The 14,032-nt window shown below is 49.6% G+C and overlaps 6 protein-coding genes across 6 annotated transcripts; 3 read left to right on the top strand and 3 right to left on the bottom strand.

Moving 5' to 3' along the window:
* Positions 1–730: 730 nt before the first annotated feature.
* On the bottom strand, positions 731–2,898 carry BO85DRAFT_471856 (uncharacterized protein). The gene is made up of 3 exons (XM_025662514.1): positions 2,298–2,898; positions 1,562–2,247; positions 731–1,499 (listed from the first exon to the last, which is right to left on the bottom strand). The coding sequence occupies exons 1-3, from the start codon at positions 2,859–2,861 to the stop codon at positions 905–907; spliced, it is 1,845 nt and encodes a 614-aa protein (XP_025511465.1). The 5' UTR covers positions 2,862–2,898; the 3' UTR covers positions 731–904.
* Positions 2,899–3,659: 761 nt separating this feature from the next.
* On the top strand, positions 3,660–5,213 carry BO85DRAFT_471855 (NAD(P)-dependent alcohol dehydrogenase; the record flags this gene model as incomplete). The annotated part of the gene is made up of 4 exons (XM_025662513.1): positions 3,660–3,727; positions 3,869–4,197; positions 4,263–4,692; positions 4,752–5,213. The coding sequence occupies 4 exons, from the start codon at positions 3,660–3,662 to the stop codon at positions 5,038–5,040; spliced, it is 1,116 nt and encodes a 371-aa protein (XP_025511464.1). The 3' UTR covers positions 5,041–5,213.
* Positions 5,214–6,508: 1,295 nt separating this feature from the next.
* On the top strand, positions 6,509–8,096 carry BO85DRAFT_405659 (uncharacterized protein). Its single transcript, XM_025657304.1, has 2 exons — positions 6,509–6,968; positions 7,016–8,096. Exons 1-2 carry the CDS (start codon positions 6,517–6,519, stop codon positions 8,028–8,030), a joined length of 1,467 nt encoding a protein of 488 aa, XP_025511463.1. The 5' UTR covers positions 6,509–6,516; the 3' UTR covers positions 8,031–8,096.
* Positions 8,097–8,108: 12 nt separating this feature from the next.
* On the bottom strand, positions 8,109–9,582 carry BO85DRAFT_462939 (glycoside hydrolase family 76 protein; the record flags this gene model as incomplete). The annotated part of the gene is made up of 3 exons (XM_025661881.1): positions 8,109–8,675; positions 8,737–9,446; positions 9,504–9,582. 3 exons carry the CDS (start codon positions 9,580–9,582, stop codon positions 8,109–8,111), a joined length of 1,356 nt encoding a protein of 451 aa, XP_025511462.1.
* Positions 9,583–10,353: 771 nt separating this feature from the next.
* On the bottom strand, positions 10,354–11,868 carry BO85DRAFT_462938 (monocarboxylate permease Mch4; the record flags this gene model as incomplete). The annotated part of the gene is made up of 4 exons (XM_025661880.1): positions 10,354–10,521; positions 10,578–11,016; positions 11,075–11,329; positions 11,381–11,868. 4 exons carry the CDS (start codon positions 11,866–11,868, stop codon positions 10,354–10,356), a joined length of 1,350 nt encoding a protein of 449 aa, XP_025511461.1.
* Positions 11,869–12,152: 284 nt separating this feature from the next.
* Positions 12,153–13,832, top strand: BO85DRAFT_429274 (homeobox protein meis; the record flags this gene model as incomplete). Its single annotated transcript, XM_025658245.1, has 1 exon — positions 12,153–13,832. Exon 1 carries the CDS (start codon positions 12,234–12,236, stop codon positions 13,830–13,832), a length of 1,599 nt encoding a protein of 532 aa, XP_025511460.1. The 5' UTR covers positions 12,153–12,233.
* Between the last annotated feature and the right edge of the window lie 200 nt (positions 13,833–14,032).

Here is a 14,032-nt window from a genome sequence, read left to right as displayed (position 1 = left end):
GGAAGCAAGGATGCAGCTTCGGCAAGGGGACCATCCATCTGATTTGAGCTGTAATTGTACTGTAACAAGAGCTGTTCATGGGCAATAATTCATCATATCATCTACGCCGTGCTAGGCACCAAGCAACTATTCTGCATAGGTTGTGCACATTCCAATGACGAAAGACGCTGTATATAGACGTCATATACCACACTGGCTTCAGTCCGTAAGCTCCTCTTCCCTAGTTCGCGACTTAATATAATTCGTCTCGATTCACTACATTTTCCATGCTAACACTGCCTCTCAAAGTACTACTCGCGGCTCGAGGCTAGCCTTACATGCAAGAAATGGCAATATCTTGTCAATAGCTGCGGAGGCTTTGTAGCGAATTTCCTCTTGACCAGCCTGGCAATGTCAAGGAAATTTCCCCGACAGCAACATGGTGTGATGCAGAGAGAGTTCACACTCATTGTTTGACTTACTTGAACAAGTCTTAAGTAGCGAGTGTATTAGCCATGATATTGGAGACATTGTAGGTCTCTTACTCAGCTGCAATTACGAGTCGAATCGGCCTGATTCCCAATCTTAACCCAGCCACCCCGGACCTCCAACTCTCCAGCGCTGCAGCCGGATTTCCCGTCTTCATAGTGCCCGCATGCCTACTCGCCGCTTTGACCAGCGACTACGGCTCGGAGCTTACACACTTACTGAAAGGCATACTCTGAATTACAGTGCTTCTCCTACGACTCTTATTTTGTGCGCGAAATTGGATGACTGCCTGGGCAGTGTTCTCTGACATTACGACATTGCATGAGCTCACGCGTGACAGTCGTCTCGAATTTATGCGACAGGCCTTGCCTTACCAGAAGCCCCGGTGTCCTCAGCTTGCTTCTGGTGACATCTTCACCACTAGGCACCCGAACTGTCATACCATGCGAAACAGTATCCAGCAAATAGCCCACTGCAGCACCGCAGCCCTGATCACGCTGTATATCTGATGAGGACTCAGAAGGTCCCACGTCACTTTCTCCACCCATATTTGCATCAGACATGAAATGTAGTGCTCTTGGATATGGGGCGGGAGGACATTGCAAACAAAGGAATCCATGAATGAGGGAGTCAGCCAACGGCGAAGAGAGAATATGAGTGATGACAGTCCGGAGCTGGCTTTATCATAAGCCCTGATCTCTTTGACGGCCACATCCAATAGCTGTATGATTAGAGGTATATCGGAGGCAATGACGGGGGAGGATAGTGGATCAGCAGGTGACCTTCCAGGCTTCGTTTCCTTCGCCATAGCAATGCATGCGTTTGGAGAATTGACGATTCGGGAATAGAAGGCTGGATCCATAACCTCGAATTTCAGCTGCATGGGATCGTTGCCTTTTGAGTATTGTATAGATCTCAGACAGATTGTGGTTTTCGATACTGACTTGCAAGGTATGTATGTGACTTCCAAGTTCCCTGGATAAGAGGCAACGATGTGTTCGAGGTAGTTTCGGAAGAAGGTTTCTAGCGCCCTATTGAATAGGTTAGAGTCTAGCCCAAAACATCATGTGGGATTCTCAGAGATGCAACTTTCCTTTCCCCGTTAGTCGCCCGTCTCGGCTCGCTCCCAGGCCGTATATCCGGTCGGTCCATCATACTCATAAGGTTCATGATGTGAAGCCGAATAGCTATAGAGAGGATCCTCGGTGTTGTCAAGGTGATATTTACACTCCATGCCAAGAGGAGGCGGAAGATCTGGAAAGACGATGCGTGGCTCGGGTCAATGGGCGGTATCTTGCACCTAACCCTGGCTATCATTCTAGGACTTCCAGAGGGATCTAGAGTGGTCGTGTCTGAGAGAGAACGATTTGCTAACCATGATGCAGGCGCTACAGGATCCATGAACATGCTAGATACGGTTTCTCCGACCTTTTCGAATGGACTGGCGAAGATCTCTTTCTTCCAGGTCGCTTTGTAGGCGTAAGTGTCACGTTGCGGGTTCAGCGAACATACCCTTCCGCCCTTCTCTAAGTACTCCTCCTTAAGGTTCACGGGTTGTTGATGGTTCCCTGCTGTGTTTCCAGCATTCGTGTTCGTACGCTGTACCCTGAACAAGACGTTTCTTTTCTCATCAAATGAGTTGTTGATCTCCATAATCACCGCATCTAATTCCTTGCTTGGTGAATAAAGATACCACCATGTCACCACGCTCCGTTCCCACCACAAAAACCGCGGTACGCTCAGCATATACGCGTAAGGCCATTGATCAGGGTCTTCATTCTGAATATATGTCAGCTTAGCTCTCAGTCTCATAACATCGGACGGCATACATGCTCCATCAAAAATTTACGTAACTTGATCTGTAAGCTGAGTGTGCCATCTCCGCGGTGGAGGTATCTTGCCGAGTCAAAACTAAACCAGCTGGAAAAGAGGGACCTCAACCAAGCTAGAACTAGGGATCCCTCACTGCAATTTTTCTCATGCACATCTTCTGCATCAATGGCAAGCAGTCGCCCGAATCGGCAGCTGAGTCCTATCGGTATCCCGACAAATAAGACATTGAAGGTGAATTTGTTTTTGATTGGCGATAGGCGAGTATGGTCAAGCGTGGCAGGAAAAAGGAGAGGCTTCCCTATGACGGTCTGGTTTTGCTTTGACAGACACCTAATTTGACGCGAAGTAAATGAGACGAGGAGAAGAAAGCTCAGAAGACCGATGGGTGCTATTGCCAAAGTGGAGGCGAGAGTGGCTAGTATGAGATTTAGCATACAGGGCCACCCTCCCATATTAAAAGCCTGAATACTCGTGAAAAAAGCAGCGTGAAGCAGGTATTCATCGAAGGATAGTGGCAGTAAAAACTTTCGTGACACAGAACGCATACTGAAACAATTCATTTTATGTTATAGATCATATATGGCTGGTAACACCAAGAATGCCAAATAGGTTGGCTGAACTAAGGAGTAGGGATAATATCTTTTTACGTTCTTTTTTCTGTCTCTTTTATCTAAAGGCTTTTCGTCTATACGCCATGCATAAGGCCTTATGACGTGGTGCAGTTCACTCTGCTTCCACCGCCACGGTTCATGCAGATATGCGGTACAACACATCAGGAACTCTTGCATCCCTTTACATAATTGAATCTACCTGTTACATGATCTTGGTTCGTAGTTCCTTCTACTTGTGCATATCTCGCTGACGTAATAGACAGAGCACTCTCCTCACTGCTTGACTCATTTCAATCGTCAATATCCACGTCACAGGACAACTACGTTCGAACACGTGTTTTTCTCCCTTTGATTTAGAAAAGCAATAATCCCCTATCCTGGAGAGTCAGTCATTGTAAAATACGATCGTTCGATATTTGTAAGAAAAAGGGGATACGCTAGGCTGGTGAGATGAGGAGGTTGAGGATATGGTAACGGTGCAGCACAAACAAAATGAGCATAGATCACTGAGGTACGCAACCTAGGGGTACCAGAGAAATCGAAGCTCAACTACGGGACACGATCGACAAGGTGTAAATTTAGATACTTCTACATGATCTCATCCGGCTCTAGTCATCTACAAATTCTGCTTTCATACTCTCTGAAGGTATTGTAACTCAAATTTTCGTATCTAATCTAAATTTAAATGCACCCTTGCTGCTCTCCCGCTGCTCTCTTGAACCTAAAGACAAAAAGGGATACTTGCATATGCGGTCGACCAGAATAAGCCAGAAGACGCCCATTAGGGACTGCGACAATCCCATGGCTTTAAGGAAGTAACCCACACCGCCTTGGTCTATATAGCAAATCAGAGCTAGATTGCCATTGCTAAGCCAATGCATGGATTGTTGGCTCCGGGAACCCTTCCAAGCCCCGCTCTCCTGTCACCTTTGGTTTGAGGAGCTTATACACCCAAGAACGACATATTGTCCCCTCTCGAAGCAACAAAGCATATTAGACCGCAATGGAATTCAAATTGAAGTCCTGTGCGGATCACCGGAAGGGACTATTGTGGAGAAGGTGACTACTCGACGACTTGGCGACAATGATGTCTTTATCGAGACCACACATTCCGGCCTATGCGGAACAGACGAACACTTCCTCCATCGCGACCAAGCTCTTGGACATGAGGGAGTAGGTGTAGTAAAGCACATCGGTTCCAGCGTAACAAGTGTAAAGGTCGGTGACCGGGTTGGATTCGGCTTTATCCGACGTGTGTGTGGAAGATGTGACAACTGTCTTAGTGGTATGTTGATTATTCCACGTTTTCGTGAATGCAGACTTGAAACTAATGCATATGGGACTCGTAAGGTTGTGACAATCACTGCAGAGGAAAGCGAGCATATGGCCAACATGACTTCGACGTTGGATCATTCAGCCACGGAACTGTCTGGAATGCCGATGCCGTCTATCCCATTCCGGATGGATACGATTCGGCTTATGCAGCACCACTTCTATGTGCTGGTGCTTCGGTCTGGGCTTGTTTGACTAATAATGAAATCCGCCCGTCCGATCGTGTCGGTGTCGTGGGAATAGGTAGTCTTGGCCATCTCGCGATCAAGCTTGCTGCGGCACTTGGATACAATGTGGTGGCATTTTCAGGCTCAGAAAGGAAACGTGAAGAAGCGCTAGAATTTGGAGCATCAGAATTCTATCGCTTTCCCAGTACCCAGGGGCGTATCCGCATAAAACCCGTCAAACATCTTCTATTGTGTGGGAGCTGCGATGTTGACTATGCCTCGTAAGCATGACATTTACTGTCTAGATATTCCCAAATCATCTGACTAATGTTCATCGCAGTCTTCTTGATTTGGTTGATACGAATGGGGCTATTTATCATATTTCTGTGACCCTGAAACCTACCCCTATCCCTCTAGTTCCCTTCGGTCAGAAGGGGATACGAATTCAGGGATGTTTCATCACTTCGCGACGCAATCTGCAAGAGTTATTGGAGTTTGCTGCGCGACATATTATCAAACCGACTATCATGAATTTCCCTCTTACCAAAGATGGCCTTGAAGAGGCATTTGAGAAATTGAGAGCGGGTGGTATCCGATACAGGGCAGTCCTGGAGCACCAGGCATTATAGACCCGCACTTTGGCTTGAAGTCCATCCACGAGAGGAGGTATTTTGCGAATACCAGAAGATCTCGCAGTATCATGCTCTTAAGGTCTCTGATAATTTCTGGTACTTTTAGGTCGCATCTTCTTTGAATACCGAATAATGAGCCGATAGTATTATACATTCATGCGATTATGTAGTCTGTCTCGTCTCGGTCCATTGTAACAAAATTCTGAGTATAAATATAAGCTATGAAGTCCTGTCATTTCACTTTCCATATTAGCATCCGTCAGTTAGGTCCTGTCTTGAGGTAGCCTCGTGTGATCGCTATGAAGACACCCGCTGTGAAGCAGAGCAAACCTTGCGTAGCTTTGTTATTAAAAAATTCAATTTCCATGGTTTCACAAGAATACAACACATGAATATCCCATATTAGAGCTTATAGATAGGATGTACGTGAATGGGTAGATCATGCAAGGCTGAGTTTCAAGGCGGAACTACTCTTAACTAGTCAATTACACGGAAATCTCTATTCTCAGCGATCTAGATGATGGCAAAAAATCCTGAGTGATATGACTTACTGTTTTATTTTCTTTTTGACTTATTCAGAGAAGTTATTTAAGATATCTATTCCTAGCGAACAAATTAGATTTGACAGTCTGTCACGTTTCAAGAGAGAACTTGGGAGGAGTCAACCAACAATGGATGAGATATCATGAGTGAATAAAGATCTGGTAAGGCTTTACCGATTCAGTTCAAAGGCAGCTATTTGGAATTGCGGGCATGTTTCCTCTCTAAGTTAGGTCAAATATCAAAGATAAGCCGATAACTCATTAGGCCATTTGCTACAGCTATGATTAGAAAAGGGTTGAGTTTCGCTTCTGTTACCTGCGTCTTACACCGATAGGCACTGGTTAGTTACATCCATATCACGAAAAGGGTTCATATCGTGGTATATTGAAGATCTAATGATTCCACCGGTTAGAGCTTGTCATATGGTGAGTGTAAGTGCGAGACTAGTAATCAAAACCACGCTAGTACATGCGGTCTCGAAAGCGCCCGCAGACCTACTCTCTAATTCGCAGTCTGACACATATAATAACCTACCAGCTGCCGTAAATGCTAGATATGTAGATGGAAAAGGAAACTGAAGTAATTAGATTATATGATGAATGAATCAATCTACATCGAGTACGTCGACATTTAGCGAACCACGATACTTTCAGACATCCATCTTTATATTACCCCAATTGAGCTTTCCCCACAAGAACAGGTCTAGATCTAATTGTTATGAAAATCCAGAATATTAACTTCAATTCAAAACAAATAGAACCGGCGAGATGGTAAGAGGCGGGCCTAGACCATTGCAGTTCACTCGCACGTCCCCCTCATGTGCGAGTGGGACCACCCGAATGTGCCACTGCCGAAAGTCCACCCCTCCAGCCGCGGCGAGTAATGCAAGTGTATTCCAACCTCACCTGTTCCTATCCAATCCCCACAATCATGCCAGTCCTCTCCATCCTCCCCGCTGACGTGCTCTTGCATGTCATCTCCTTTCTCGACCACAGCGGAGATGTCTACTCCCTTTCTCTCCTCAGTCCCTCACTGTTCACTCTCATTCACGGCAACGACCTCGTAAACAAAACCAAATACCGCTGTATCCGCATCACCTGCACACCAGACCTGAAACATGCATATAGCATCCCCCTCGACATTCTGCGTGACCGTAACCTCGCCAGTTATGTTCGCCACATCGAAATGGATATTCCTGTTCGCTCTCCGCTGAACTACAAACCACGGGAGTACGACCGCCCTGTCGACCCAGGCGACATGCAGCGTCTCCGTGTTGCCGCCACCCGGGCTGGCTTCATCGGCCCTGAACAGGAGAGACTACTCAACATGGCCATGCAGGAAATAGACTATGCCAAGGACTGGCAGTATCTCACTTACTACAAGTATGTTCCCTATTACTATCATTACGAACATATCTAACCCCAGTCAGCACCCAAGAGGACGCCTATCACGGCAAATCCCCCTTCATTGCTCAGGCCCTGGCAGTCCTCCTCATCACATCGTCCCCAAACCTAACTTCTCTCGCCATATCTCCTCCCTTCTGGGAATACACATCCCCCCGATTTGATGACCCTTCCGACAACCACCATTCCGCCGCCAAGATTGAAAAGTACCCACTGGCCAAGTTCCTTCAACGCGCCAGTTTGGGTCATTTCATCAAAAATGGAGAAAAGAAAATCTCTTACTTAGCCAATCTCAAGTATTTCCAGATTCTAACTACAGAAGCCTCCAGTTTTCATATTGCGCGATCCCGCGCCTGCGCGCCCCAGGACCTCTGTCTCTGCATTGAGCTAGTGCGTACCCTTCCCAGCATCGAATTGTTACGGATGCAGGCCATTCAGGGATTTGGAACTGCGACTAGTGCTGCGCTGGAAGGTTTGCTTCTGCCCTCTTCGACGAATATCTCGCGTTTGGATCTGAGGGGGTGCGATTTCAAGTCGGATTTGTTGTGCAAGGTTATCCATGCAATGAAGTGCTTGAAGGAGCTGAAGTACTCCGTTGTGCACGGTGGATGCTATGCGGGCTTTGCGGAGTTCTTTGACCGGTACAGTCTGATCAAGGCTGTCTTGCGCCACAGGGCCACGTTGGAGGTGTTGGATTTGGAGTTTGATGATCATCTGTCTCATTTTGTCGCTGCTGGTGGAAGTGAGGTGCGGGAGGATGCTGAGGATGAAAGTGTGCTGAAGGAGTTTGTGTCGCTGAGGAGCTTGAGTTTGGGAGTTAGTTGTCTGTGGTATCTCGCTACTCGGATGGCTGAGTTGGGTGATATCGTCTTGGTGGATCATTTGCCGTTGCAGCTGGAGTACCTCCGCATCAGAGGCTACGAGAAGGGACATACGAAAGCACTGGACAACATGTTGGTTGGTATGGAGAGCGCGAGAGACAAGCACCCTGCTCTGTGGACAGTCCAAGGTATCAACGAGTATATTCCTGTAGGAAAGTAATTCTGTGTCCAGCATAGTTACCATAAAGAATGACAATATGAACATGTACATAATGAAACCCAAAAGATTCGACCAACTTCACTCATAAACCATCCACCCGGTGGACCCAATAACAATCATCGAAAGCATCACCGTCATCATCCCCGCCCCCGCCCTATCTGCCTTCGTGATCTCCAACCTCAAACCCTCTGGCACCGGCGCCGGCGCGGGTCCCGGCTCTCCTCCTGCCGGATTGCCTTTACTCGTGCCCCCTGTATCCTGCGTCACAGGAGGATCAACCCGACTGATCAACGTCGACTGCATCACCTCCAGGGCCGCCATCTGTATCCCCACATCATCCATCCCATCCCACTTCCGATCCGTCCACTTCAGCCCGCACGTCGCCTGCAGCTCCCCTCCCGTGCAGGTCTCCGCCGCGGCCTTGGCCGACGCCCGCAACTTCGGCATCACCAGATCGTAAGTGAACGGCGCCATCTGCGTTGTCGCAGCCATCCACCGCGCCAGATACCCCTTGAAGGAGCGCTGATCGACCTGGCATGTGTTGACGGGTTCACATGCCCGCTCGTACATAACATCGTCCTGAAAGAAGACGAAGCTGGCGTTGAGGATCCCTTCTGTCCTAGCCTTCCAGACAGGCGATTCAGTCTGCCACATCGTTAGCACAACACACTCTACCCAAATACCACAGAACCGAAGGGTAACCTACTAAGTTATACATGACAGCAGCCCCTAACAAATAAACCCCCGTATTATACGTCCACTCAATATAATTCCAATCCCCACACCCACTGCTCACATCCGCGCCATCCCAAAACCGATACGTATCCGTCATGAACCCTACCTCACCCGTCCAATCCCACACTGTATCCGCCCAGTCCGCATACGTGCTATTCCCGGTATATTTCGCCAACCTAGCCGCAAGATTGAAGAAACAGCCATTAGAAATCGTATTCTTATAAGTCCACCCATTATTAAACGTGAATATCTGCCACCGTAGCCCGCCGTTACAGGTGCTCGTGTCCCAGCGTGCGGCTTGCGTGTTGAATACGGCTTGCGCCATCGCTAACCACCCTGGACTTCCTGAGGAAGGCGGAGGGTCGGGGAAGTTTCTCTCGGCGGCGGACATGGCGGCGAACGCCCAGAAGGATTGGTCGTCGTTGCCTTCCGTGCGGGTTTGGTTGGCGGGCATAAAGGAACCGCTGGGCCCGGCTTGCCAGGTTATTCCTTGCGTTGTTATGTTGTTCCATGTGTCGTCGGAGGTGAGGTACCAGTATTCCACGAGGGCTGTGAACATGGCGCCGGCTTCCCACCAGTAATAGGGGTCCGGGAGGTTGCCTGGGTTGTCGCCGGGTTGGTTGCCCGTGTAGTGGGTTAGCATTTGGCGGGCGATGGAGTGGCAGGCTGCTTTGATGGAGTCTATTCAAATTAGTCGATTGGTGATCGTGAAGTAGAGGGTTATGAAGGGAGTGATACCTGGATCGTCAACATCGTAGTCAATGGCCTGCACGACTACGATGAAGGTATACAGGATGTGCCATATTCGCAGTAACATGGTGATGATGGTGGTGAAACTGATCTGCTCTGCCCCCTGAGCGGCAGCAAAGTGAAAAGAGAAAGGAAGGAAGATTGAGTTGTGTTGTTCGGTGATTTCCATCTACGCTACATTCCCATTCCCGCATCGGAATGTGGCATCTCATGCTTCCATAGAAACGGTCCCCACCTAACAAACCATCCAGGAACGCACCAATAGGGTTATATCTACCATTAAACTCGAGATTTGTGATGCAGTGTCAGGTCACACTGGATCTGGGGTTGGATTTGAGCCAATGGGCAGTAGTTTGGGTGTGGATGAGGGTGGGTGTTTTGGCCGGATCCGGCAACGTCGCATTCCTGGGGTTGTAACTTGTGCACTTTGTTATTGTGGCTTATTGGTTGGGGGGCTTATTGTCACATTTTGTCCTGATTATTTTGCTGCTTTGTTTGCTTGGTGGTACTCTGGGGTTAAGGAACCTGTGGTAGTGGGGGTGGGTTCGTTGGTAGATGATACGGGCGGACGATACCTTGCACTCAGCTTTGCAGTCGGGTGTACCGGTCGAGAGTACCAATAGTAAAACTTGGTTCATTAAGGTATTGCGTCCTCGATACTGTTGGGACCTGCACCCGCAGTTATCTTCAACTCCCGTCTCGCCGGGGTATGTCGCCCCTCCCGCCTACAGTACTACTACTTTATATAACCATATTTCCCTTCCCCAAGAGATCATTAATACGATTAATACGATTGAGTTCACAGAGCATACTATGTTGATTCTGTTACGAATGTAAGCTACACCTTTTTAAGAAGCCGCGTATCCGTCTTCAAACGTATAAAAGCAGCCAGAATCGACGCTCCTAAAGCCATGAAACCCGCATACAGAATGGCCGGTCTGTACGCTTGGATCCCGGCGTCCTCGCCACCTGAGGCATCCAGAATGTAGCCCGCAATTGGGGAGCCCTGAATATTCCAATTAGCATCCCGATGCCAAGACATATTGACAGCACTGCACTCACCAAAAGATACCCTCCGGCCCAACTAGTAACAATCATACCCATGGCAACAGACACCCTGGCAGACCCAAACACGTTCCCCACAACAGTAGGAATAGTAGAGAAGAACCCCCCATTCGCCATCCCGTTGATGATCACGAACACGACCAACGGTCCAATGGACGTTGAGACAGGCCAGATGATCAGCATACTCAGGGCGCTGAGTAACAGCGAGACAAACAGCGTGTTGAGTCCGCCGATGGTATCGCTGGCAAATCCACAGGTCAGTCTTCCTAAAGCGGAGGAGAAGTTGAACGCTGCTACGACACCAGCACCTGCGGCAGAGCCCAATCCTAGGGAGTCGGTGTACAGGGGCAGGAAGAAGGGCGGAACGAGCAACGGGAATGTGGCGATGGCTCCGGCTGCGAAGAGGAGCAGGAAGCGGATATCACGGAATAGACGCCTGGTGGGTTGGGAGTCAGACCAGCGTGATGTATTTGTGAGGATATGGATGTCCTTACCACTCAACGAAAGCAGACGGGGGGATCGGGATTCGCTGCTTCACTAGGAAAGCTGCAGGGAGGCCGGTTCCCATCGTAATGAATCCGAGAATACGGAACGTCCAAGCAGTGCCGACGCGGGATAGCAGGGCATCCAGGATAAAACTGATGGCGGCACCACCCAGGCCACCAGCTGCATATACGATACCGTTGGCAATGCCGCGCTTTGCTTTGAAGTATTGTGCGGGTGTGATTGAAACCACCATGAAAGAGATACTACTTCATTAGCAAAAGCAAAGCGCTATCAGTAGGAGTAGTGGCGCGTACCTTGTTCCGAGTCCCATCACCACACCGGATGTAACAAAGAGTCCGCCAACCTCGTGGACGGCGAATCCGCTAAGGATTTCTCCCAGCCCGAGTAGGAAAATACCCAGGAGGGCCGACGTCCTGGTACCTAGTTTGCGGATCACGCGAGCATTGAGAATTCCCAGAAACGAGATGCACGCTGGTGCTAATGAGCCCACGAAAGACAGAGTAGATGCAGATGACACTCCTTCCTTGACCAGCGCTGCCTGTAGCACACCCCAGCAGTAGGACGTCCCGATAAACCACCAGGTGATTACTGCACAACCTGCGATAACTATCCATCCTGCTCCTCCTTCAGGAACTTCGGCGTCGGCCAGACGTGAGGCCTCCATGACCTCGTCAGTGGGGTCTGAGATTGGCGCGACGGCATTTTTGGGAGCCCTCGACTCAAGCTCGATCGGGGGACCCTGCTGCCATTCAACGGCAGTGGTGGTTGACGTGGAAGTCATAATGAATTGATGATGTAGGTGACGCGATTGCTATGAATGTCTACGGATTGAAGAGGTTAAGATAAACGCTAGTAGGGTGATAACCCTAACTGCCAAGATGAAACCTACAGTGCAGTTGAGTGAGTCAAAACTAATTGCATCAAGACTCTGTACAAACTTTATGATTTAAGTTACCTAACTATCGCCCTCCGATCTCGGCTACAGTCGGGACAAGTGACGAATAAGAGGATCCATGGAAGGCGGCCGACAGCCGGCAAGTGGAGCGGATGTCAATGGCAGGGCGCAGAGGATTTTGTCCGCTTGCAACCTCAACTTCACCTCGATCTAGGTCCGTATTCTGGTGATCATGTCCGCACATTATCCAGATGGAGCACGCTCACCAGGCGCTCCCTAAATTATGTGATGATATATTATCCCTGCCACCGTTGTACGATGAAGACCTTGTTTTATACCCCGCTAGCGTAGATCCCATCTTCTCGCTACCGTCGGAGCTTCCTGACAGCTTCTCTCCGCTTGAATCCCAGGCAGATGCGACATCAGTATCTCCAGATAGCGGGCCTGCCCGTCCTGCCCGCCCTCATCAGCGTCTATCCGGGGAGGCCGTGAGAGCTCTCAGATCATGGCTAAACAACCACCCGGAGAACCCGTATCCCACGACACAGGAGAAGGATGAGTTAGCGCAACGCACCGGCCTGACTCGGGCGCAAGTCTCCAACTGGTTCATTAACGCTCGACGGCGTAAGCGCTCCAGAGGGTATATGTCTGCCCGTCAGAGCCCGTCATTTCTATCCCCCATGGAACGTTGGAGGAGCTCGCCACCAGAAAGTGAGGCCGCAGCCACGGACGACATTTTGCGAGCTCTCGCCGATAGCGATATATCTGCCTTATCAGACAGCTCGCCATACACCGTTCCCCAGTACGCCTGGTCAAGCAACGACTCCAGTGGCTCCTTCATCCAGGGAGATGCTTCCATCAGCAGTTGTGCTCGCAGCCAGTCATCTAGCTCCGAGATATCAGTCGCCCTATCATCGCACAGGCCTCCCCAGCGCCCACCAACTCCACTTCATCGCCCACAACCTCGTCGTCATCGTCGGAAACACATCCGCCATGCAAATCGCCTCCAGTGGACTCGTCGGCCCTACCAGTGTACATTCTGCGCGGACACATTCGCAACGAAATATGACTGGCAGCGCCATGAAAAAGCCCTTCATCTTCCAGTCGACCAATGGCGTTGTTCCCCTGAAGGCGGACTAATCGACAACAATGGCACACCCACGTGCGTCTTCTGCCAGGAAACCAATGTAGATGATGATCATCTCGAAACAGTACACAACTACAGCATCTGTCTGGAGAAACCACCTGAGCAGCGCATCTTCACTCGGAAGGACAACCTCCGCCAGCACCTGAAACTAACCCACCGCGTCGATACCTTCCACGGAACAATGAACACCTGGCGAGAAAGTCGAAGCCACCACATTCTCTCCCGCTGCGGGTTCTGCAGTGCAACATTCCAATCCTGGCAGGAGAGAGTCGACCATGTTGCAGAGCATTTCAAGCATGGGGCGGACATGAAGCAGTGGATGGGCGACTGGGGATTTGAGCCGGAAGTGCAGCAGCTCGTTGAGAATGCGATACCGCCGTATCTAATTGGGAGGGAGGCGCAGACGCCTGATCCGTGGAGGACGTCAGTTGTGTTTCCTATGCCGACGGAGGAGGATGAAGAGGAGGATGAGATCCCTTTTCGGTGGGATGTACCGACTGCTTTGGATAGGTATTTTGATGTCCATCGCGACCTGTTGGAGTTTATTCGCAAGCAAATGGCCAACGGATGCAGACCGTCGGATCAAATGATTCAGGATCGGGCGAGGCTGTTCGCGTATGAGGGTGATGATCCGTGGAATCAGACGTACGCCGACGACTTAGTTTGGTTAGAGGCGGTCAAGCAGGAGGCTGGGCTGTTTTAGGCAGCAGGTTGGGTTTAAATCGAACAGTCTGTCTTAAATGGCTTTTCATTTGGTTGTGGACTACTATCTCAGCGGCTTGCTGCAAATGGTAGGCCTTAGGTCAATTCTTCAAGCATTTTTGCCGTTGGCATGATATGCCCTGATTAACTCCGGCTTTTTATGCGCTAGGGTCAATATGTGGTGTGCTTACCAGGATCAAT

Source organism: Aspergillus piperis, assembly GCF_003184755.1.
Source record: "Aspergillus piperis CBS 112811 unplaced genomic scaffold BO85scaffold_23, whole genome shotgun sequence".
In the NCBI taxonomy this organism is placed as follows: Eukaryota; Fungi; Ascomycota; class Eurotiomycetes; order Eurotiales; family Aspergillaceae; genus Aspergillus; species Aspergillus piperis.
Note: the sequence above shows the minus strand (reverse complement) of the source record. Positions and strands in the feature narration are given on the sequence as shown.